The following is a 27,022-nucleotide window of genomic DNA, read 5'->3' as shown; positions in this document are numbered from 1 at the left end:
AGGAGTTTACAGAGTCAACATATTGCCCCCAACAATCTGGGTCCTCATTTTATTGATCTCATTTTACTGAACCTTGAGTCAGTCAGGATTCCTGTCAGTGAACAGTGAATTAGCCTGCAATACTGCATTCTAACCATTGCATCACCACACTCAATTAAAATGCCATATATAAAACAAAACTTCACTTTTTTTTCTTGATAAATCAACTATATCATTTTTGGCTTATTCACACTGTATTCTATGCCCATAGACTACATGCATATCCATCATCCAACTTGCCATTAGTTTTCAAGTAAGCAATGTTATGCAAAATGCAGATAATAAGTAAGAAATAGTAAATCGAACAAATCAAAGGCATGAAATAAGAAAAGTAAATAACTTATCTCAACACTATTCTTTATATCTGTAGATCGTTCTATCATTAGAAAATATGCTTATTCCCGCTGAGATTAGATTGGTACACTCATTATTGGTCTTTCAATAACTGTTACAGGAAGAAATGTCCTAGTAGGACTTTTGGTAAGTAAATGGTTGCTTTTGTGCCTACACCTACTGCGGTGTACAAATAGACCAAAAAATAAAATCAAAGACAGACACAGGAAGTTTCACTGCCCCAGGCATCCTCTCACAATTGTTTTTACTATTTACTCCTCTTATATTACAAATTGCAATTTTACATGCACCACTGTCATCACAAGTTGAACCTATGGATGTTGGTCTCCATTGCCTATTGTGGCTTTCATCAATCAAGTTCGTCGCATAAAGCATTTTCATAATACAGAGAAGGTATATATTGGGTTATAAACCTTAGTCACACTCCTGGCGTGTAGAGTACTTGGTAATGGGGAGGACATTATCAATCAGTTCTGATACACTTTGATTACTGTGCCACAAGGGCAAATAAAGACCAGTTTTATGTCAAGAGGGCTGATGTTATTCTGTGCAGTCTAGGATCTCTAACAGTACTCTTTCCAGAAACCCATCTATGCAGATGTCCATGATACATGTACACGTTGTGTTAATAGACTACTTTTGGACATTCCCATAGGATGGGAGAGGTATAGACACTAATGGCTATGTAGTGAAACTAGCCCCTGCTTGCTTTCTTTTATACTACCGAGGTATTGCCTAGTCCAGTCATATTGCTCCATGTATTAGGTAGGGCAAAAGTATTACCATCTCTCCTATTTTATCCACCAATAGGAAGTACTAGTCTCTTAATATTCTTCTTCTCCAATAGGAAGTACTGGTCTCTTAATATTTATTCTGTAAGTGCCCAGTTTCCTATTAAGTTATTTCATTTTTTCTATTTTATTTCATAACTAAAATATTTTAAATATTTTTATAGGAATAGCACTTAGACCTATATATCACCCCATAGTGCTTTATGACACTCTCTGGGCAGTTTACAACATCAGATATTCTCCCAACAATCTGGGTCCTTATTTTATGATTTCCAAAGAATGGAAGGCTGAGTCAACCTTGAGCTGGTCAGGAACAAACTCCTGGCTGTGGGCAGAATTAGCCTGCAATACTGCATTCTAACCAATCCCCCAAATGACTTCACAATAAAAAATGGAGGGGGGGGCAGAGAAATACACCTACTATAAATAAGAAAAAATGTTAAAAGATTAAAAATTAGTTATCTCTTAGAAGACTACAAAAACAATCCATCAGGCTAAAGTTATCCCTACACATTTTTATATATAATATTGCCCCAAACTCTAAGAGGTACCATTTGATGAAAAAACAACATGTTAAAAGTACATCACTCTATTTCAATTGGGAATACAACTTATCAAAAAATGATGTCTAAGTTTCTTTAAGTTGTTGCTTGCTATTGTGATGGAGGATCAGCGTTAGTTGTTTCTGATTAAGTACATTGTTCATATTATAGATCAGTAATTAGTACTTTACTCAGTTTCTGCTCCATGTGGAAACTATTCCTAATTAGCAAAAGAGAGTAAAATTGAAGGACCTCTGTCTTTTTGTCAGTCATCAGCTGCCTTGTTATATACTAATGACTGAAAAAAAAACCTATCAAGTGTAGTGCTAAGTTTTTGGCTTACCGTTTTCCATTCATAGTCACAGTATTTATTTTTATTCCATTCTTATGCGTGTTCTTTGTCCATGGTGCTGAAACATGGAGAGTGTCATTTTTAGATATAAAAACTCAACAGCTGCATCACACAATAAATACAGCCACACAGTTCTATTTATGATATATATCATGATGTTAATTTGCTATATGTCACTGTGTTAGACAAAACACAAAGAAATTTATGATTGGATTCCACAGTACCACAAATATTGTGATAGTTATTCAGGTGAGAAATAGTAGGAAAAAAAGGAGATGAAATCAGGATTTGGAAAAACAAAGCATTTAACCTTAACTTTCCTGCCTCTTTTTTCTCCACTTAAATGTTTAAAAAGTTATTTGAGGTTGTCCTCAGGCAATTTGACTGGTAATTTGGGCTTTTTGCAAACAGTAGACCGTGATGTTCTTTGTTGTGTTATGTTTGAATGGTTTTCCAGTTCTTGCTTCCCCCCCCCTCTTTTTGTATAATGTTACTCAGTTCCATAATCTCAAATTCCACTGCATCTGACTAAGTACCAAATAACTGTGTCAGGTAATAATTCCCTGTGTGAATCTATGAAAAGCAATTAGCCATCAGCTGTTCTGTAATGAAAAAAAAATCAAGAATATGTCATTGAAATAGCAGCAGAAAATACTAGACCATGTAAAGTATATGTTCCAGTTCCAGTTTTGACTATTTTGGACATCATGGCTTAATAGGACATCTTATTGCCTGGAGTTTTCTCAGTTGCAAATTTAATAGTTCCAGATATAAATAATCCTGATACTTTTCTCCCATATATAGTTTACTGAAAGACTTGTTGGCTGTGAGACCTTTATTTCTATTTTCAAGCCTTCTGAAATATTCTAGGTTTTATTGTGGTTTGTAGCAGCACTAAATACATAATTTTCTATTTTCTATCATTCTCAAACACATTTAATAGCACATTTAAATTTATTGTGTAAAATGATTGTTCTAATTTTTATGAAAAACTTAACTAATGGCAGTCTATGCAGTCATTAAGCCATCAATAACAGCATAATAGTTTACTGAAAACACATTTGTTTGCACACTGAACAAACCCAACTAAATGCTTTCAGAGATCTTTCACAGTTCAGTTCTTCCTTTTTCAGACTGGTGGCTTGCAGCTGAATCAGCCAAGTACTTTACAAGCAGAGCAAACACTATCATCAATGCTTTAATAATGTGATTTATGCTGTATGCTTTCATTTAGTGCAGGGGTGTCAAACTGCCAGTCCATGGACCAGACGCGTCACGAAGAAACTGCACCCACCCCATTGCCAGGAATGGGGGAAAAGCTCGGATACGTCACGTGACGTCACATGACGTTGCGAGTTTGACATGTCTGATTTAGTGTAAGTTTAGAGTAAGAATTCAGAGTACATTGCTACAATTGGGGGAAGTTGTTCACTTATTCGGGATGGGCTGTACCCTATTTTCCCTGTCCCCAATTCAAAAACCCTCACAAGGTTTCACCTCTGATACGTAACTTGGTTTATATTTCTATTCAATAAAAGGTTGTTAGTTTTTTTTAATATATATATATATATATATATATATATATATATATATATATATATATATATATATATATATATGGTGCATGCTATCATGAAGCACCTTAGTGGAGAAGGTGCACATTAGATGTAGTGACTGATATATATGCTCTCAAATCTGAGTGATACTTTTGATCAGATTATCATCAGTTGTCCCAGTCACATCTATTTCAGATGAACGTGAAGTAAACATGAGATATTCAAGAAGGAGTATCATTGCTCTCTACTGCTAGAAAAATGAGCAAGCAGAGTTTGGAAAGCCAAATGTTATGGAAGAGTTTAGAGGATCAGTGATAAATGATGAGTAATATAAAGACAGAATGAAAAGATATATTAAGATTGCAAGAGAAAAACTCCTGAATTCCGTCATCTGAAAGAACAGGAACACATACTATTAATTTTCTTGGTTGATAAGGATCTGGACATCTGGATTAAGGCAATGTTCTAGATTCCTAATTTGCATCATTGAAATCTCAAGATCTTAGCCTGGAATTTGTCCAGGCAACCTACATTCCTTAAAATAAAACCATATATATTTCAAATGAAAATCTCTCCTATATTATTTTGTATTCCTAGAAACGGGATAAGAAAGAAGTCTAGTAATAGGTTGGAGATCAAACAAATTGAACAGATTTTGAACTATGTGACAAACAGCAAAGACTAATTTATAAATAAAACTTGTTTCAGAAATCTCCAGTTTATGAAAGGTCTTCTCCATAACCAGTGAAACCAGATAGATTTTTTTTAAATATCTGTACTTCAGGAGTTTAATGAAACACAGATTTAACTTGCAAAATGCTTTTTCACAACAAACATTTATTTAGAATCCAACTATATTTAGGAAGGATTTCTACATTTTTAAAATACTGTGTTTTTCATAGTTAGATTACACCCATTAAATTGAGATTAAGGTTAATTAATCCAGTATCTACTCTTAAATACAGCTGAGTCTGAATTCAAGCTAATGATTAAACTTTCTTAACTTAAACTTAAAGCATTTTAAAAAATAAGAGTCACTTTGCTATCTTGTGCAAAAATAGAATGTAAGATGCCAAGAAAAGAAATGTTTTTTTTTAATTAGGTGAGAAACTTTCATGAATTAATATTAACGTGGTTATAGATTTTGGCACATGTCAAAAAAAAAAAAAGACATCATCCCAACATTTTCATATGATTACTTCACTTCATTCTGTAGGTAAAAGAACATTGTCCATGGATGTAAACTGCCTAGGTTTCTCAGCATGATACTAGGACCTTCTCTGTTCCTAGCCGTCTTCTGGTTAAATCCAAGCTTTTTATTTCATCAGAAGCAAATCCTTCAAGTTCCTAGTGAGTGCTTTTAATTCCATCTTTGAAAAATGTCATCCAGTGCTTGCATTATTATGCCTCGTGTCACATATTTTTCCTTCTGAAATGTATGACATGAAGACAGAATTCTGTCATATGAAAGAAATTATATTTTATCCTTGAATAACAGAGAAGTGACTGCTCATTTATGTCATTTTGTCTCCGCTTGCTTCTCCATCTATCTTTTGCTTACTCATTCTATCATGCTCTTAAGTAGCAGCTTTGGCACTTCTGATTCCAAATTGATTTTCTCCAGCAGTTGCTTGCCTTCCTGAAATTCACCTCTACTTTCTATAGTGTTTGAAATTGAAAGTATGTTATGTGCAAGAGGAAACATTTTTGACTGCATGTGTTTATATTTAAAAGAGTTTTCTTTAAAAATGTATAGTTCTTAATTTGGGAAGAAAGTCATTAATATGCAACTCAAATCAAGATTTATTTTGAAGGCAGAAATAATATTTGAGACATCGCTATTGAGTTGTGTTTATATTGATGAATAATTTCATGCTTGTTTTTGACGGCTGCATGTTTTATTCCCATTTTACATAGCTGATATTTTCTGTATTCATCAAAAATTACTTCATCTTCTGATATGTTCTCCATCCCTGCTGGATGCTACAGATGCCTGCATTTATTTGGGGCAAATGAAACATTGAACTGAATAGGGCCATTTGGTTCAACACACATCACTCAGTGAATGCAAAATAGTGCAATTAGGCACATAAGTGGGAGTCCCATTGAGAGTCATTCATATCTATTTGTTCCATTCATGGATTAATTTCTGAGAAAAGCTGAACCTAACAGCAAGAACTGAGTAGGCAGATTGAAGAGAAGGAATTACTCTCGAAAGCCATTATGATTTTTCCTATGGGCATTTGGTAGCTCTTTGCCCCCCCCCTTCAATTTCCTCCCCATTCCCTACATCAGTGTTGAGTGACAACATTACAAGAAAAATAAAACAATTTTTTCCAAGAATGGCAATTGAGGTTCCTGGCTTCTACTGCCAAAATAAAAACTATGAAGCATAAAACAGAATAATTTATAGCATCAAGATTGTCATGATCACATCATTGGATGAGTGTGGACAATATGAATACATTTGTTTTGTGAAAGGACTTTTTGTCGTGCACAACTTCTACGGGAGCCAAGTCATTTCTAACTTACTTGCTTCAGTCTCAAGGTAATCTGCACTGTGTCTCACAAACCAGGCTTATTATTAGACGGGTTACTAGACCTAATAGTCTTGGACCTGTCTCTGTTGTATGAGCCTTGGTTTGAAAGCTGAAAACTTGGAGAACAATATGGATGACAATAAATTGCACTGACTATCCCTGAGGAAGAAACCATCAGTCTGGATAGAATGTGGCTTCCAGGAAGATGGGTAGAGTGTACACCAAAGTTGTCTTTTTGTGACATACCATGAAAGAGTGTGTGAATTCATTATGTAACTCATGCATACCAGCTACCTGTAATTCTTTATTTGAACTTGAGAGGATTTAGAAAAGAGAAGTTCCTTTGTGCCAGACTTTGAAGATACTTAAAAGTCCTGTACAAGTCTCTAAAAGTCTCCCCTCAACCTCCATTCCAAAAGAAGAATTGGAAAAGAAATAATAGGCTCTTCTCTTCTTGGATGTTATACACGTATTTTGTTTGCATTGTGTCTTGGTCTGAGACAGAAAGAATGAAAAATATTTCCTAAATATGTCCTAGGCCTGTGGTGGCAAACCTATGGCACGCGTGCCACAGGTGGCACGAAGAGCCCTCTCTGTGGGCACGCGTGCCGTCACCCCAGTCCTAGGCCTTCAGCTGGGTTTTTGCTTTAAGCCTCCGCCGCCGTGTGCAAAAAAAAAAAAGTTTAACGAAGAGAAGGATGAGAGGGGCATGATAGCAGTGTTCCAATATCTCAGGGGCTGCCACAAAGAAGAGGGAGTCAAGCTATTCTCCAAGGTGCCTGAAGGCAGGACAAGAAGCAACGGATGGAAACTGATCAAGAAGAGAAGCAACTTAGAACTAAGGAGAAACTTCCTGACAGTTAGAACAATTAACCAATGGAACAACCTGCCTCCAGAAGTGGTGAATGCTCCAACACTGAAAGTTTTTAAGAAGAGACTGGATAGCCATTTGTCTGAAATGGTGTAGGGTTCCTGCCTGAGCAGGAGGTTGGACTCGATGACCTCCAAGGTCCCTTCCAACTTTATTATTATTATTATGGATCATCTCACAGTCAGCCAGATGTTCAGACTGGATTTGGCATTTTGTCTACCTCTCGAGTCCTTACCCAGGACCTAGGATAGGCAGATGTGGATGTTTGATGGTATTACAGATATCGTCGCAGGATGGAAGCAGTTCCTAGTAAGGCCGCCTTTTGCAATTGACTAATAGCGAATTTGTCAATGCCAACCGTGTTGTTGTTGTTGTTGTTGTTATTATTATTATTATTCAATTTCAACTTCTTGTGGGAAAAAAAATCTCACAAAGTTGGAATTGATTGATTGAACTTTTTAGTCCCACCCAGTCTGCTGTTACCACCACAGCCACACCCACCAAATGGGCCACACCAAATGGGCCACGCCCACCCAACACCCGACAATACATAACAGGGTTTTGGGTTGCAGTTTGGGCACTCGGTCTCTAAAAGGTTTGCCATCACTGTCCTGGGCTCTTGGCAGAATTTAAGCAAGTTTCTTGTCTTTATGCTTGTAGTTGTAAAAACAGGAATCGGCTGGCTATGTTTGCTTAAGCCATGGAAAGAAGCAAGAGGGAATCTGCTGTTGACTTTGAGCAAATTGTATAAATGTTTTGAGAGTGGGTAACTCATTTACAACTGGAAATAACTTATAATTACATAGTACATTGATTGGAGCTTCAGCCAGTAATTAATTTACTGCAGGGTAAAGGGTCCTCTTCAGGAGGTCATTTAAGAATTACTTTCATCTATCCATACTTTACATACTCAGAGTAGGAATGGATTTTTACTCATCCTTAACAAATTGGCTCCTACACATTATGAAAGAGAAATAGTTTTCAAGATCATTATGCCCCAAACATATTTAGAAAGTGCTTAATCCCTTTTTAAAAACTCTGCTCTTTTAAGCCTCACTTTCATACCCAGCAATTAATTTATCAAAATGTCAGGACATTTCTTGGAGGATGCTTGCTGCCCCACTTAACTGAATCTGGATATTTCTATTAGAGACAAAAATCTTTTGAAAGCCCATCTTTGTTAATTGCTTTGTTTTACTTATTTATTTATTTAAACAATCTTGTGCTGATTTTCACTTTGGTGAAGATGTGTCTCTTTCTACAATAATTCCTAGCTGTGCTTGGCTGGACTCTTTCTCCATTACTGAGAATGCAAAGAAATTAAGCCTAATAATAAGGACATCATGCAATATATCCTTTGGAAATTACATTTTTCCCCTTGGGTGAGTTCTAGAGAGCACTTCTCACATGGAGACATTAATTTATTACTGTAGAGCAGAGGTCTCCAACCTTTCTCAGATGGCGGACCAGAGGGAAAGGGAGGAGGAAGCATTTTACGCGTGTGCACACACAGACACAAACAGGGCCATGAGCATGCACAATGCAAATGGGACAGTGCTTGCATCTGCGTAACACTTGCTAGCACCACCCCATTTTTGCCATGCGGGTGCTAGCACTGCCCTGTTTTTGCCACGCGGTGCCCCATTTTTTGCTGCATGGTGTCCCGCTTCCATAGCGGCGGCACTAGTGTGAGTGTTCCTTGGTGGCCAGTAGGCCACAGACCGGTAGTGGGCCACAGCCCACAGATTGGAGTCCCCTGCTGTAGAGTATCTGATGCCATCTAAAACAGGTTATAATAGTTCAAGTTCTTTCCTAGTTTCCAGGGAAGTTCAAATAGGAATCGCAAGTGACAGCTAGGAACACAACTTGCTGCAACCAGTTATGTGCTTCTGTTGAAGAATGAGTTAACCACAGCAGCATTCAGCACAATGTGAGAAGGAGGAAATGATGGCAGAAGATATCTGGACAAGCTGATGTGCTATACCGTATATGCCGGCGTATAAGGCGACTTCCGCAAGCGCTAAAATCGGTGCCAAAAACGGGGATCATCTTATATGCCGAGTCGTCTTATATGCCGGAAATACTGGTAGTTTCCAGCGTATAAGACGACGTTCTAGGAATGCAGCGCGGCGACAAAGACGGGGGTCGTCTTATAGGCCGGGTCACCTTGTACGCCGGCATATACGGTATATTTCTGGTGTAAAAGCCTAGTAATTATTTGCCTTAAATTACATTATAACCCGGTTTAGGGTTATATGAAAAACTTACAGGAAACTATAACACTTTTCATCTTTAAAGTTCTACAGAAACAAATCAGTCTTTATCCATGACTCATATAAAGAAAACTATATCTAAATTTCAAATGAAAGGACTTATTTTTATCTTTTCACAGCTCAAAGAGTTTCCTCAGTAGCTACCTTTTTTTTTTCAGAGGCAGGGAAACATCCATTGTATTTTCCAAACATTATTGGAGGAGAGAGGAAGAGAAGAAGTGGAGTAGCTGTTTTGAACAATACATACCAGTATTGAACTGCTCTTATCATTAGAATTTTTTCCCCTAACATTTAATTGGAAACTGTCTTTCCATAACTTAATCCATTTGGTTTCCTATACATTATTTCATTATGAATGGAAGAAGAGAATTTGCCCTTCTTCTTGGTAACTTTCTTTTTGGTATTTGAGTAGAACTATCACAATCCCATTAGGGTAAAAGTAAATCAGGATGCCAAAGAACACCATCAGAGCTGACACCAGCCAGAGCATAGAACAGCTCAAAGAAGTAGTACGAGATAGGAAGATGTGGAAAGACCTGGCCCATAGAATCGCCAAGAGTCTAATACGACTGAATGGATAATATCATCATCATTGTAATCCCCTCAGTCTTTTCCCAAGACTAAAAATTCCCAGTTCTTTCTGTCTTTTTCATGTTTTAGTCCCCGATCATCCTCACTGAATGTGAGGCTTTGAAACAATACACTCCACATTATAGAACAGAAGTCTCCAACCTTTCTTGGTGGACCGGAGGGAAAGGGAGGGGAAAGCATTTTATGTGCACACACACAAACAGGATTGTGAGCATGTGCGATGCAAACAGGGCAGTGCTAGTGCCCATGTGACACTAGCTAGCACCACCCTGTTTTCGCCTCATGGCACCCCGTTTTTGCCCCATGCCCCATTTTCACTATGCCGTGCCCTGTTTTTGCCGTGCTGTGCCTGGTTTCCGCTGCACCACACCCCATTTTCATCGCACTGTGTCCTGTTTTTGCCATACCGTGCCCCATTTGGCCGCGCTGCATCCCATTTTTGCTGCACAACACCCTGTGCCCCATTTGGACATGCAATGCCCCATTTGTGTAATGGAAACGCTAGTGTGAGTGGGCCAGCCTGTTCCGCCCAGTGGCCAGCAGGCTATGGCCTGGTAGTGGGCTGTGGACAACAGGTCGGGGACCCCTGTTATAGAATATAACCAATGCAGAATAAAATGGACTGATTACTTCCTATGATTTAGAAACTATATTTCTATTATATCCTAACGTTGCGTTTTTCTTTTATCGTTTTGTAGCCACATCATGCTGCTAACTCATGTTCAGCTTTCAATGAATTATATTCCAAGATCATTTTAATAAATACTGTTGCAAAGTTGGGTATCCCCCATCTGATTGTTTTAAATCTAATTATTGCTTCCAAAGTGAACTTTACACTTGTCTCTCTGTTTCTGTTTTTGAGCCATCACTATAGTGAATACAGTACTTAGCCATACTGTAATAAAGATTTTGTTCATGGTTTTTTTTTTTTTTTTAGTGTTTGAAGCTAAGCAGCCATAACACTGAATTTGTTTTTGTTTCTGAAGTGTGAGCATGAAATGTGTCATGGAGAATTAGTCTCTATAGAAAGTGACACCAATGAATTACACAGGGATACTTACTCAGTGACTTCCATGTCATGTTTGATCGGCTAACTTGTCAAAACTAGTTTTCTCTACCCACTAGCCTGCAGCAGGAGCTTAGTTTACAAAACAGGATCCACACTGCTTTTCTGTTTCAGACATCACTGGCAAAAGGTAATTTGGTGAAGGAACAACTAGTTTCTGTTGTAGCATCCTTAAATTCTTACAAACCATTCTTGGGAACCAAAGCCTTTTATTCAATATGAGATATGAGATATGATTTAATCAATATGAGATATGGTTATTAGTAAGGAGGAATTGAATATAATATCTCTGAAACATGCTATTGGCCAAGGACAGATGTAAAGAACTTGGGACTGGAGAGTTCCAGTACAACAACAAAGCAGTAATGTCACCCATCCTTCCACAGAGAAAGAAAAGACCAGTTTTCAGTCTTTTGGGATATAGAGGCAGAAAAAAGAGATGTATAATCTGAACCTGGGGATCTACATATATGAATATAGCTTGAACCTTACATTGGCAGATGCTGCTTTCTGTTTTAATTATGGCTTTTCTAAGATGTGTAATAAAACAAAGGTTAAATAGCTGTATTCTTGAACCCTGTAAGAAGGAATTTGGAACTAACCTTGAGAAAGAAGGAATGAGTGAGCTGCTAGAGGGGACTTTGTAAAAGGATGACTCAGTTCCCAGGAAGAGAAGAAACTTAGCATAACTCTGCCTTAATTTTGTTTGGTATTTGATGGGAAAAAGATAAACCTGGACGGGATTTCAAGATTGATGTCAAGGTTAAGGCAAGGTTAAGAAGCAGGCATGGCAGGGATTCTAGAAATCCTCTTAGTGGTATGGTAGAAAAGAAACTTCAATAGTCCAGACAGTTTGTTTGTTGGAGATGAGCAATAGTTGTGATAAGAAGAAACAGGCCTTGACATATGCTGCAAAATGAGGTCATTCAAAGCCAAGGAGAAGGTTAAGTTAAACACCCAGAAAATTTCAGGTAGCCAGCTGTTGTGTCACAGCTGCAACACATCATCCCTCAAGGAATGAAAAATGTATAACTGGTTGTGGTGGTGCAGTTCTTCCCCTCCCCCCCCCCCAAAAAAGGGGGGGAGACAAGGGCACCCTGAAAGGCATCCATGTGAGCCATTGTGCTTGGGTTCTACTTTTGTTCAGTACAGTTTTGAACAGTTAGGAAAGGTGTCTCTAGCCTGGCTTTAAGAGTGCCACAGGACAGGTACGTATCAGGGAGGTAAAGTTTTCTGGAATGGAGGTTGGAGGAGTGTCATCTGATAAGAAATATTCTGGTATACATGACAATGCATTGACCATCTAGTTCTACAGATTAGGAAGATAAGAGAGTTGAAAATTAAAATGAGGAAATAGTTATGCCATCCTGCCTGAAAAAAAAAAATATGTAGGAAAGGCAACTCTGGAGCAGATTGAGAAAATATAACTCCCAAGATGAAATTAGAAACATCTGCCTATAAAGGAGCTGTAGACAGGATCTGGATAATTGAGAATGGGCTGAGAAGGGGACACCTGCTTGAATCAAGGAAAGGATTGCTCCATTTTGGAATCCCACTTAAAGAGAACCCACTTCTTGAGTAGGGCAATATTGTTAAGGAAGAAAAATAACAGTAAATATTGGCAAAGCTCACAAAATGCTGTATATACATGACAGTGTTGAGGCATTCCCAATGTAGACTTTTAATTAAGCAGGGATCCATCTTACTTGCTTTTGAAGAAACATCATATCCTCAATAATCAGGCAGATACAAATTTCTCTAACTTGGTGTAGAGCAGTGGTTCTCAACCTTTTTAATGCCGTGACCCCAACCGGTCATAAGTCGAGGACTACTCAACTGGTCGTAAGTCGAGGACTACTCAACTGGGGCAGCACCATTTGCAGAATGGGACTTTTGGCAGGCTCAACAGGGCAGAGACAGCCTGGACAATTCCTATTGGTTTTTGAAAGCCAATAGAATTAGACTCTATTCAAGAGAGTCTATTCTATTGGCTTTCAAAAGCCAATAGAATAAAAGGGAGTAGCACAGCTAAGGAAAAGGGGAAAAAATGGCGGACTGCGTTGTTTGGCGACCCCCGTGAAATGGTCATTCGACCCCAAATGGGGTCCCGACCCACAGGTTGAGAACCACTGGTGTAGAGGATGTGGGCACAAAGGCTTTGAAGAACTGCTCAGTGTAGAGAACAGGATCCTCTGAATAAATTAGCAAATCATTCATATCAACAACTAAACATTTGCCCAAAACGTAATGATTATACATTTTATCAGTCTTATAGATATCCATTGCCTATCTTTTAGAGCATTGATCAGTTTGCAAACTATTGCTATGTATACAAACGTCCTATAAAAGAATCAGAGGTAATAAAATATTCATAGGCCTCTTTCATATAATTCTGTGTATGAGTTTCCCAAGATCCAATTTGTTAAAAATCTATGCCTTCTGTATTCAGAGTTCAGGAATGAAGGGAGTAATATATTGCAAAGTTCAGGAGCCTCTAATCATGGATTACATGCAGAAACACATCCTTCATAATAAAAAATACATAAGAACACGGTGATGGAAGAGAAGGAGGAGTAGATAAAGCCTTTTTGTAGTTCGTAGCAATAAATTCATTCAAGCAGGCAAACTCTATATTTTATATTGAAGAGTGGCAGTTTGCAGAAATCTGAGTTCTAGGAATATATTTGGCTCAATGACTGTATTACCAACTGGGAGCAAAGTTTACGATTCTCCTTTTCCAAATAGATCAGTATAGTCCATATATTTGGCAGACAAAGTAGAAAGGAACTCCTTCTGAAGGGCAGCTGGATGCCTGAAGTCTGTGAGTCAGAAGATAAAAGTGATGCTATTGTGATCCAAATAAATATTGGCTATATAGCCAGTCTATACCAAGATGAAAAATGAAGAGAGAGTAAATACACATGTCCTTGACTTACAGTACAACAGTTCATTTAGTGACAGATCAAAGTTACAATGGCACTAAAAAAAGTGACTTATGATCATTTTCACACTTATGACTGTTGCGACATCCCCGTGATCAAAATTCAGATGCTTAATAACTGACTCATATTTATGACAATTGCAATGTCCCGGGGTTATGTAATCACCTTTTGCGACCTTCTGACCAGCAAAGTCAATGGGGAGGCAAGATTTACTTTACAACAATGTTATTAACTTAACAACTGCAGTTATTCACTTAGCAACTGTCACAAGGAAGGCCGTAAAATGGGGCAAAATTCACTTAACAAATGTCTTGCTTAGCAACGGAAATGTTGGATTCAGTTGTGGTCATAAGTTGAGGATTACCTGTAGTTGCATGGACTCCTGATTATTGCTTACCATAGGTTTTGGACAAGGTCGATTATGAGTCCTGAAAATATGGGTGGTGGTGGTTTGAGGTTTATTATTTTGTATTTGAGGTTTTCTTCTGTAAGCTGCCCAGACTGTAACCATGAGTGAGTTGGGCGGCTATCTAAATTTCCTTAATAAATAAATAATAAAAGAAGAGCCAACTATATTGTGGGTCACAAATTAAGAGCCAACTATCAATAAAAACAAAAACAAGAAAATCCAGTTGCCTTGTGAAAAAGCATATTTGGGCCAACTATCAATAGTTTCAACTGTTGCGGTGTCTGTATGGAACATATTTGTCTAAGAGGAAAGCTTCAGTGAGGTTTTTTTCATGGTTGCAAAGTGTATTAAAGTTCCAATAGAAAAGAATAGCATTTCTCTTCTTTTCTCCAGTCCAGTACTGGAGTTCACAGAGTGCACAGATTGGGGGGGGGGGGGAGACAGGAGACTCTGGCCCTGGGCTGAGGGAAAAAATGCATAGCTGATGAAGATCAGAGCTTCTCTTCTCCAGCCCAGTGCAGAAGTTCCTTTCCACGCAGGGCTGCCTACCCCACATTTGGCAGGCAGCTCTTTTGCTCTGTCCACCTAATGACCCATGCAATCACCTAACAGTCACAACTGGGAGAGCCAAAATTGAAATTGCTGAGCAAAGAGGTCATGTAGGCATCTTGCTTAACAAGCACTATGACTTATGACCAAACATCCAGGCTCCATGGCAGTCATGACTGCCTATTACCTTCTCTCCTGACTTTTCAGTTTGACAATCCAGTTCTCTCTTCTACCTGGAAATAAGATAATGTAATCTCCCTATATTTCCACCTATTGGTTCAAACATGTCGTGTAGTATCGGCAATATGCTTATATGGTATGCACTACGGCATACCATTTCTTTGTATTGATTTATATATTATTTCATTACAGCCTTGTCACTTTTTAAGAGTTTCAGGATGGCAGACATTGTTCAACTGTTATTCCCTTTAATAATCCTGCAAAATAGGTTAGGCCATGAAAGCCCACTTGGTTCTCTAAATCTGCATGTCATAGCTGCATTATCCTTATCTCTTTTTTTTTCAGTCACCTTCTAATTATATCCTCCTATATCCAATTTATACTTCCTTATACTTATCCAAGTAATAAAAGTAGTCTAGGATACCTTTATGTATCTTGTGCCAATTCCCCAACAAGCCTGGATGTTTGATGAAGTTTACATGAATAAAGGACACAGGAAATTCTGCACAAAGTAGATCCAGGATTCCCAAGGGCTCTGTTTTTTATATTCTGAATTAGCAAAATATGCCCTGAGGACAAGCGTGTACTTACAATTCCAGATAACAATTAGGAAATGCAAATGTCTCTAGCAAATTTATAGGTTCAGATATGATTCCAGAAATGTGTGAACAATTCTAAAAATCTTTAAAAAATTAATAAAATAAATAACATTTCAGAGAGTGAACCTCCATGGCTTGCATAAGTTCTTGCATCATATTTAGAGGAACTGCATACGAAAAATATGACACACTTAATTTTTATAATTCACCAAGTGCCTCATAAAGGGAAAAGGAAAGAATTCATCTTTTAAATTACATTAAGTCTTAAAAGTAATATATGTTCCATTCTATTATTTTTATTATTTTAGAGGTCTTCTATTCCCTGCCTAAGCAGGAAGCCCTATACCATTTCAGACAAATTGTTGTCCAGCCTCTTCTTAAAAACTACCAGGGTTGGAGCACCCACAACTTCTGAAGGCAAATTGTTCTACCAGTTTATTGTTCTAACTGTCAGGAAATTTATCCTCACTTTTACATAGGTTCTCTCCTGGATTAATTTCCATCCATCTGTCTTATTATCTTGGTATCATCTGTCTTGTTAGAATAGTACTACTGTATATGACTAATGTAATAATACAGTGGTGGGATTCAAATATGTGAACAACCAGTTCTCTGTGTGGATGCTGCTTCCGGAAATCCGTTCTGGGCCTGGGCAACAAAAAATTAGCTACCAGTTCTGCCAAAGTGGTGTGAACCGGCTGAATCCCACCACTGTAATAATGCCTTCATTAATGTCTATCATATTGGGTACTTTCAGTTTTCATTTCAATTGCAGGCAAGATTATTTCTACAACATCCTCCAATGCCACTGCTATCCCTTTGAATGATGCATCAATGAATTAGAAAGTAGGTTCTTAAAAGTTAAAGAGGGTGATTACTGTGTGGTGAGGAATGGTGCTATTTTAAAAAAGCATCTGCAGCTCTTTACCACTGAAACTACACACTCTTCAAAATTGAATTATGCTTCCTGTTAGACCCTGTTTTCTTGAAGACAACTTATTTCTTGGAGCTTGCTAAGAAAATGCATTGTAAGAAGATGCAAAGACATGGAGAGCGAGCAAGAGGTCAAAGCCTTGCCTTGATACTGGCACAGATAATTAGCTATTGAGTAGTTAGTATAGAAGTTAATGGGTGCTTAAGAGAGACATCACAGAGCACTGAGGCTATTGTAAAATTAATTAATCCTGAAGTAGCATTTATATTTGCCAACTCCCTCTCTCCAGCCTCCCTATAAATGTGCCTAATGCCACTTGGCACCAATTCCATCATCTCCTGAATCTCTATCCTTTCGGGCACTTGTTCACATGTAGAAGAACTGATAAAGACAGAGAAGACTGAATTCATTGGTGTAGGGCAGCTAATAATAACTGGATAGCTGATTAACTGTGATTATCTGTAACACCCTCAGTTATCACTAATTTAAACATGCCATTTGCTGCTTTAAGGCAAGACCAAGTTTTAGGAAGAAAGAAAGAAGTGTCAGCCTGATGCCTTTAGGTTTTTTCAATCCTGAGAGTTATTGATGAAACAGAACCAACTTTCTTCACGCAGTGACCAAGTATGTGATATACTGTAACTTTTCAGCATTTGTCAGTCTAGGCCTCAAGGGTCTTCCTGTAGTAATATGCTGTGAATTCAAACCTGTTCAGCCGCTGATGGCTTGGTTTCTCCCTCTCATTAGGAGTGATCATGTCTATCTGACAAGAGTTAAACATCTCCTGCTTATTAAAATTTCTGTTACGACTGCTCTCATAATGAACTGCATTTTCATAGACAGAAAAAGCTGAGAAATATTACAAGAATTTGTGAGCTGTGAGTGTCTGGGAATCTGCATGTCCTTTGCCTGTAACTCAGGTTCTCGTAAGAAGCTTGTCAATTGATAGACCAAACCAGGGCTTTTTTTCCTCATAGAATGCCCAGAACGGAGTTCCGGCACCTTTTTTGGATGAAACCTTGTAGGTTAGGCAAGGCAGGTTGTATGACGTGTGTGAGTTCCGGCACCTTTTTTTTTTTTTTTTTTTAGAAAAAAAGCACTGGACCAAACTAAGAAACTAAAGTCACACAGAACAATATTACTTTTCAAAAGCATAGTAACAGAACCCTTGCATGTCTGAATGCACTTCCCCCTTCCCTCCCTCTATCTCCATGAGAATTGGGGAGGGAGGGAGAGGATATCTGAGACATTTTCTCAGGTTAGAGTTCTGCCCCCAGACTCAGATTTCTTTGACTGTTGTCTGGAAACAGCTCTTCCTCCTGCCTCTCAAGGCCGTCCTCAATTTCCACTATAGCCTCTAGCTGAGGTTAAACATTTATTTAGCCAACATTCTGTTTCCCTTTAGGCTGTGTCAGGTTTTTCCAGGGAAATTTAACAATTTCTAGGATGCTTATACCGTCATCAGTACTGGATATGTTGGCATCCATAAGAGAGAAGCAATTTTCTCCAGCATCTAGACTTCTTAATTAAAAGAAGAACTAGTCTCTATACTTTTGAGCAGCTGAGATATAAGGGAATTATGATGTTTCTTTTCTTCCCCTTTTGTTTTCTAAGAAAGGCCAGTTCCCTAGGGAGAAGAATTTAGTACTATATTAAACAAGAGAACAAAAACCAGAAACCCAATCTGTGGTGTACCTGAAACTGACTGGTAGTAAGTCCACTCAAAACCAAGTGATTAGTGATATGATTGATTGACAGTTAGTTAGATAGATAGATAGATAGATAGATAGATAGATAGATAGATAGATAGATAGATAGATAGATAAGAGACTGTAGCTATGATTTATAATATTTTTTATTAGAAAATTACTTGCTGATTATTTGCAACAAATTCAGGTTTTATAGTTTGAAAAAAAGTCAAAACCTTGGAGCAGCAAGCAAGTAATGATAGGGGACAAAGAGTTATCAGTGCAAAGAAAGAAAGTTAACAACAGGAAGTGACAGTGTGAGCTGCTGCTATTTTCATGTCAGAAGCACCAAGGCACTTCGGGTTTGAAAGGTTTAGTCAGTTACATCACCGTTGTCCAAGGGATGCTCGGTTGAGGATTGCTTTCATGCCCCTATTAAGGTGCACACCAAAGTGGTACCTATCTATCTACTCATAATCATTTGCTTTTGAAGTGCTACTGTGGGTCGACAGGAGCGGGAGTGAGAGATGGGAACTCACCCTGTCATGCCGCAGTATTCAGGTCTCAAACACAGGCTTGCTGATTGTCAACCCATTGCCCTAAACATGTGAGCACCATGCTCCTGCAATGTGAGCTATTCTGTAATCATAGAAGGAGGCCCAATGGATGAATGTTACATCCAGATACAAAAGATATTCTGCATCACTGGAATTCAGAAAGAGTTTTCACACCAATGCAATAAACCTCCAGGCTCTAAGATCTCATGTGGAAAAAAAGGATACTATAGAACAGGAGAAAGGATAGTAGATCCCTGCAAGGCAGAAAAGATAAAACTACTATATGCCTTGTAAGAAAACAAGAGGAAAGAGGTTTGTGACTTGGTTCAATTCAAAATAGAGCTGGAAGGGACCTTGGAGGTTTTCTAGTCCAACCCCCTGCTCAAGCAGGAGACCCTATACCAATTCAGACAAGTGGCTATCCAGTCTCTTCTTACAGATCTCCAGTGATGAAGCAACTTCTGAAGGAAAGCTGTTCCATTGGTTAATTTTTCTCACTGTGGAAGTTTCTTTTTAATTCCAGATTGCTTCTCTCATGGATTAGTTTCCATCCATTGTTTCTTGTCCTGCCCTCTGGTGCTTTGGAGAATAAGTTGACCCACTCCTCTTTGTGGTGGTCCCTCACTACTAGTACGACTCACTACTAGGAAGAACTCAGTAAATGTTTGTTGATTAGACTCAGCAATTTATGGAATGTGTTATCTACCAGCAACAAGAATAATCAGTGTGATAAAACTGTTTCCTTCATTCATTCTTATCCATTTAGGGACAATCAAATATTACAAAGAATAGCTATCCACTATATCACTATGGCCCAAGATCTCAGAACTAAGCTCAAAATGAACTTGTCATCATCTTCCCTGAAGCTGTAATTCAATGTGACATGACTTTATATGATTCTAAATAGTATAAATCCCAGAAGGCTTTATTGGAAACTTTTATCCATTTGTATATTATATTCGAGAGTTTTCCACTTTCCTTTTACTTTTTTTAACCCATTCGGCATACTGTTAACAGTACAGTTAGTAACTCTGTATTATTTTTAGTAAAAGAAAATAATAAAATAAATTTAAATTCTTAACTAAAAGTGTATTTTTTAAATATTCTATTTATGTAAGAGAGAAAGCAGAAAAACACACAAAAAAGCATGAAGGTCTACCCAATTCTACCCTGTTTTAGATATAAGTGCTAATATCTAAGATCAGCTCATGTGTTTCCTCTCTGAAAAGGTTCTGAATTCAGTTTTGAATATACTTGACTAATTGCAGCCCAAGCCTGCAAAGATGAAGTGAGGAAAGCTAAGGCTCAAAATGAACTAAGGCTTGCGACCAAAGTCAAAAATAACAAAAAAAGCTTCTTTCAACATGTAAAAAACAAGAAAAAGGTGAAGGAAATGATTGGTCCATTAGTGGGTAAAAGTGGCAAGAAGGTGACAAGCAACAGGAAGAAAGTAGAACTATTTAACTCATTTTTCACATCTGTCTTTACACAAAGGGAAAAAGCAGACCAAAATATCAAAAATAGTGCCATAAAAAAACAGAATAGAAACACAAGCTAAGATAGTCAAGAAAATGATAAGTGAGCACCTGTCCAGCCTAGACAAGTTCAAATCACCAGGACCAGATGGATTACATCCCAAGGTTCTCAAGGAACTGGCAGATGTGATCTCAGAACCACTGAACTATATTTTTCAAAGATCCTGGAGCACTGGGGAACTACCAGAGGACTGGAAAAGAGCTGATGTAGTTCCCATCTTCAAAAAAGGGAAAAAAGTGGATCCAGGAAATTACAGACCTATCAGCCTGACCTCAATACCTGGGAAGATTCTGGAAAAGATAAACAATGAATCAGCGAACACCTACAGGCAAACCAAGTCATTACTAAAAACCAACACGGGTTTGTCAAAAACAGATCGTGCCAGACAAACCTTATTGTATTCTTTGACCAAGTGACAAAATTAGTGGACCAGAGGAATGCTGTGGATATAATTTACTTGGACTTCAGTAAGACATTTGACAAAGTAGATCACAACCTACTACTTGATAAGATAGAAAAATGTGGGTTAGACAGCATCACCACCAGATGGATCCGTAGCTGGTTGACTGGCCGTACTCAGCGTGTGGTCCTCAATGGAACTGCATCTATTTATTTATTTATTTATTTATATTTAATTTATTTATATGCCGCCCAATCCCAAAGGACTCAGGGCGGTGTACAAAATTAAAACAATCATCGAGAATGAAACAATAAAATAATACAATCATACCGCAAGTCCGATCATGTCCCGCCCCCCCCCCCGGGACATCAGCCCCAGGCCTGCCGGAACAGGAGAGTTTTAACGGCTTTCTTAAAGGCCGGCAGGGTGGGAGTTGTTCGAACCTCGGGGGGAAGTTGATTCCACCAGGTCGGAGCCACCACAGAAAATGCCCTTCCCCGAGGGCCCACCAGCCGACATTGTCTGGCTGACGGGACCTGAGGGAGGCCCAATCTATGGGACCTCACCAGTCTCTGGGAACTGTGCGGCAGTATGCGGTCCTGTAAGTAACCTGGCCCTATGCCATGAAGGGCTTTAAAGATGATAACCAACACCTTGAATTGCATCCGGAGACCCACAGGAAGCCAGTGCAGCTCGCGGAGGATAGGTGACATGTGGGCGTACCTTGGCGCGCCCACAATCGCTCTCGCGGCTGCATTTTGAACCAACTGCAGCCTCCGAACGCTCTTCAAGGGTAGCCCCATGTAGAGCGCATTTCAGTAATCCAGTCTTGAGGTGACGAGGGCATGAGTGACTGTGAGTAAAGCCTCTCGGTCCAGATAAGGCCGCAACTAGTGCACCAGGCGAACCTGGGCAAAGGTCCCCCTGGCCACAGCCGATAGATGTTGTTCCAAATTTAGCTGTGAGTCCAGGAGGACACCCAAGTTGCGTGCCTGCACTGAGGGAGGTAAATTTGCCTCCCCCCAGGACTAATGATGGACCATCCAGTTGACCTTTGGGAGGCAAGACCCAGAGCTACTCGGTCTTGTCAGGGTTGAATCTAAGCCTGTTCACCCCCATCCAGACCCTCACATCTTCCAGGCACCGGCACATCACATCGACTGCTTCACTGAAAGGACATGGGGTGGAGATATATAATTGGGTATCATCCGCGTATTGATGATATCTCACCCTGTGTCGCCGAATGATCTCACCCAGCGGTTTCATGTAGATGTTAAAAAGGAGGGGGGACAGGACCGAGCCCTGAGGCACCCCGTGATCGAGGCACCTAGGGGTCGATCTCTGTCTGCCCACCAACACCGACTGCGACCTGTCAGAGAGGTAGGAGGAGAACCACCGCAATACAGTGCCGCCCACTCCCACCTGTCCAAGACGACGCAGAAGGATACCATGGTCGATGGTATCGAAAGCCGCTGAGAGGTCAAGAAGCACCAGGATAGAGGAGTGACCCCTATCCCTGGCTTCCCTCTACATGGAGGGAAGTATGTGGTGGGGTGCCCCAGGGCTCTGTTCTAGGCCCAGGGCTCTTCAACATCTTCATCAATGATTTGGATGAAGGGATAGATGGATAGATGGGGAACTCATCAAATTTGCAGACCAAGCTGGCAGAAATAGCCAACACTCCAGAAGACAGGCTTAGGATACAGGAGGATCTGGATAGACTTGAACACTGGGCGCTATCTGACAAAATGAAATTCAGTGGTGAAAAAAGTAAGGTTCTACATTTAGGCAAGAAAAACCAAATGTATAGGTATAGTATAGGGGGTACCTTGCTCAATAGTAGTAACTGTGAGATAGATCTCAGAATCCTAGTGGACAATGATTTAAATATGAGCCAGCAGTGTGCTGCATCTGCCAAAAAAGCCAACACAGTGCTAGGCTGCATTAACAGAGGGATAGAATCAAGATCACATGAAGTATTAATACCACTTTACAATACCTTGGTAAGGCCACACTTGGAATACTGCATCCATTTTTGGTCACCATGATGTAAAAAAGATGTTGAGACTTTAGAAAGAGTACAGAAAAGAGCAACGAAGATGATTAGGGGACTGGAGGTTAAAACATATAAGGAAAGGTTGATGGAATTGGGTATGTCTAGTTTAATGAAGAGAAGGGCGAGGGGAAACATGATACACTGTTCCAATATTTCAGGGGCTCCCACCAAGAAGAGGGAGTCAAGCTATTTTCCAAGGCGCCTGAAAGCAGGACAAGAAGTAACGGACAGAAACTAATCAAGGAGAGAAGCAACCTAGAAGTAAGGAGAAACTTCCTGACAGTTAGAACAATTAACCAGTGGAACAACCTGCCTCCAGAAGTGGTGAATGCTCCAACACTGGAAGTTTTTAAGAAGAAACTGGACAGCCATTTGTCCGAAATGGTATAGGGTTACCTGCCTGAGCAGAGGGTTGGACTTGATGACCTCCAAGGTCCCTTCCAACTTTACTATTATTATTATTATTATTATTATTATTATTATTATTATTATTGGGAAATAACTTACTCATAGCATATCTGTGAAATTCAGAAATAAATTATGTTATGTTCCGTTACAGAAAGCTTACTAAAAACAAATTTTAGCTGAATATTAGGACTTCCAAACAAGGGATGACCACATACTGGGATCCTCTTGATTTGCACATCCATGTGGGTAGAGTTGATAATACTTTTTGTCATCAGTTCAGATAAAAGAAAGATTTGTAGAATAGGCTGTTTTCCCTGAAAGAATTTAGCTTAGACTAATGATGAGAGTTGAAGCTATTCAGAGTCAGAGCCCAACAAAAGTAAACAAAGCATTAGTTGCACTTGGAAATACAGTAGACTAGTTTATCAAGAGTCTGTGGAGATTCTCAGTCATCCACGTCATGTTTGTTCCAAAGGTGCTTTTTCTTTGAAGACATTTTACATCTCATCCAAGAAGCTTCTTCTGCTCTGATTGGATAGTGGGGAATGGAAGAATTTATACTCCTTGCAGAGCTGGTTATTCTTTTAGAGAGTCGTTGAGGCCACTTGGAGGTTTATCTGTGTCCTTAGGATCACCTGAGTAGTGCAAATGGATGTGGAGCCTTCTTGGAACTGCTGAAAGGACTGTCTGAAAATAGATGCTGTCGTATCCCTCCCCCTCTGTTGAGAGAGGGTTCTCCAGTTTTGACATATATGGCCTCTTTGACCCCTCTTCAAACCAACAGTCCTCTCTGTCCAAAATGTGGACTTTGCTGTCTTCAAAAGAGTGGCCTTTGACTTTTAAATGCAGATGGACTGCTGAATCTTGTCCTGATGGGTTTGTTCTCCTATGTTGTGCCATGCGTTTATGAAGTGGTTGTTTTGTTTCCCCAATGTACAGATCTGCACAAGAGACCTGTTGCTCACTTTGGGTTTTGCATTGTAGTGACACGGCCAAGGGATTGCAGAGCTCCACACCCCACAGCTGGTTTCGCCCTGCCTGTGGACCCTGAATGGGTCTAATGTCGCCCCATAGAGGCAGCAAAGAAGGAGGGGCACCCCAATGATCTCATAACAACGGCATTTGATCTGTTTGATCTGGGGTAGCCCTCCAACCTGACAGGAGAAAGGCTAGCTGCACTCCGGTGACTAGCCCAAGCTATTGGCATCCGAAGTCCAAAAGCACCAACTAAGAACAACTGTTAACAGCGTGTTGGAGCTGGGTGAGAATATTGATCTTCTCTTCTCTATTTTGAAACTGATTTCCTGGAAAAGATCCCCAAGAAGCAAAAAAAAAAAAATCCGCCAAAAGTGAGAAGGAAGGGGACTATAACCCCACCCTTCCATAGATGGAAGTGGTGATTTAACTTTTATGGGGGACAGAAATACATTGAAATGAACTAATGTAGAACTATAATTTGGATAAAACCTAACATAGAAATTGTTAAGATTTTCTACTTAAAAGAATATTGATGGAATTACAAGAAAATAATTGTTTCATTTTAAAACCTGGAATATAAACAGACACTGACATCTAGTGATGTAACAGAGTATAGAATTATAGCCGTCCTGCCTCAGAAACGTGCAAGAAGCCCAGAAAAAGAGTACTTTTATCCCTTTGATCCTCAAGGACTCTTAGCCAAAAGAGAACCGCTGGGAATAGAAGAAAGAAAACACACTGGGGAATCTATTACAGAATGAGAAATATAATTGTTTGTGACAACTGCTGACCTTCTTGGATTATAAATACTTACTGAGCTGTGATATTTAAGTTTAAGAATAGTCTGGAGAGAAAGAAAAACTTTGACCTTTTGGCTATTCTATTAGGGGGGAAATTACTGGATGGTTTTTAAATGACTGAACATTTTGAATTGTTTATAAAGATAAGAGATAAATAAGACTATAGTGTTTGGAATTTAAGACTGTTGGTTTGATGAAAATAGAAGTTGCATATACAACTAAAACCACATGCAATATTCTTTTCTAAAATCCCTAGTCTGGAACATCAGAGATCTACAGGAGAAACACTTCAAGATAAGACAAATATTTTCCAGGAGGAACTGTACGCTATGTTGCAATGAATTCAAATGACAATGGATTCAAATTATAATGAGATTAAAAATAACTTTGATGATATAAATGAACACATTTTTGACCTAAGCTCACAATTAAAAAATTCTCAGAAAATGGTGATAAAGAATGAACAAACAAATCAGATAATAGAACAAAAATTAGAGGAAAGCAATTCAAAGATGGAGCTACAAATGAGGAAAACCACAACTTAACATAGACAAAGAAAAAGAGTTTGCTATAATATTGGAAATGGAAAAGACATTTCATTTTTTAGAACATCAAAACAAACGTGAAGACAACAAAGAAGATTTGACAAAATGAACAATAGAGTTGTCAGGAGACCCACTAGAGTCTGAGAGACAAAAAATGGAAAGAGAAATTGAGGGAGAAGAAAAGCAGAAGCGTCTTAACAAGTATAAAAGGGCAAAACTCTCCCTCAAAACACCTTACTCAATTTGTCTTTCCCATTCTTAACAACACCTATAAAAATACAGGAAGAATTACATGGTAAGCTGAATACACTGACTTGGAAAGCTCTAGGCAAGAGAAGATGGCGAGAGCTAGACTCAAGAGAGATGATTTGACTTATCAGATGGAGTACTACATGACTTAACACTTGTTTGAATATGGTTAAAAGAATATGGTTAAATTTTGGATACGAATGGGTTCTATAGTAAATGTGATTTATAAGTAGTATAATATTGCTTTATGATAGGGAAATATAAAAATAATGAGATGATTTAAATGAATGAAATGTTTTCGATATTCAATTGTAATCAACTTGGAGAAAATTATAATTGATAAGAAATGTTCTGAATACTGAAGAGAACCTAAGCTTAAATAAGAACAGGCGAGAACCAGATTTAAGAGAGATGACTTGACATACCAGATGGAATACCATATGATCAAACATTTATCTAAATATAGCTAAAAGAATAGTTAAATCTTGGAAATGAAGGGTTTTTACAATAAGAGAAATGTGATTTATAAGTAGTATAGTCTTTTTTCTTTCTTTTTTATGATATGGAAAATGTAAAAATATTGGGATGATTTAAATGTATGAAATATTTTGGATATTTAAATGTAATCAATTTTGAGAAAACTATAACTGATAAGATTTTTTTTATTACTGAGGGGAAACTAAGCTTAAATAAGAGTTCTGAAAACAACTCTCTAAAGTATTTCTAGTTAATATGTTGATTATGAAAGTATAGAAATTAACTACTATTCACTGTTGTTAAATATATGAACCCAGAAAACACGTTGTTTACTAAGCACTTAAGACTGTTATTCAAAAAAATAAATAAAATATACTAATAAAAAAAGAAAATTTAGTTCGGCAATTGGTATAGCAATGGAAAAGGCTGTAGATTAGCTTGAAACTCGGTTTCAATGTATAGATATAAGAAAGCCAAATTTCTCTTAGCCACACTGACAACAATATTAATGTAACATAAAGAGCTCAGTCTCATAAAATACAGTGAAAGTGAAGTGTTTTCAACTCTAAAAATGTAGTCCTTCAATGTCAGAAATTCATTGTGGGCGAAAGTAATTCTAGATAATCTTTTAAGTGCTGATTGAATGCTATATATTTACCATGCTAAACTGACTCTTAGAAACAGATATATTCCTTTAACTTACACTGAAAATGTTGAATGAAGTCTGTTGCATATTTTTC

At 38.5% G+C, this 27,022-nt stretch overlaps 1 protein-coding gene across 14 annotated transcripts in view; it reads left to right on the top strand.

Annotated features, from left to right (window-relative positions):
• The first annotated feature begins 4,869 nt into the window (after positions 1-4,869).
• Positions 4,870-27,022, top strand: part of BRSK2 (BR serine/threonine kinase 2) — a 255,960-nt gene continuing 233,807 nt past the window's right edge. For all 14 annotated transcript variants that reach the window (XM_039332151.1, XM_039332150.1, XM_039332144.1 and 11 more), the window contains exon 1: positions 4,870-4,984. In XM_039332151.1, the coding sequence (XP_039188085.1) occupies positions 4,897-4,984 (88 nt within the window). In that variant the 5' untranslated portion in view covers positions 4,870-4,896. The remainder of the gene's footprint in view (positions 4,985-27,022) is intronic.

The sequence above is a fragment of the Crotalus tigris genome, unplaced genomic scaffold (genome assembly GCF_016545835.1).
Source record: "Crotalus tigris isolate CLP2741 ecotype Arizona unplaced genomic scaffold, ASM1654583v1 scf7180000024450.1299024, whole genome shotgun sequence".
In the NCBI taxonomy this organism is placed as follows: domain Eukaryota; kingdom Metazoa; phylum Chordata; class Lepidosauria; order Squamata; family Viperidae; genus Crotalus; species Crotalus tigris.
The sequence above is the reverse complement of the archived record's forward strand: the minus strand, read 5'-3'. Positions and strand labels throughout refer to the sequence as shown.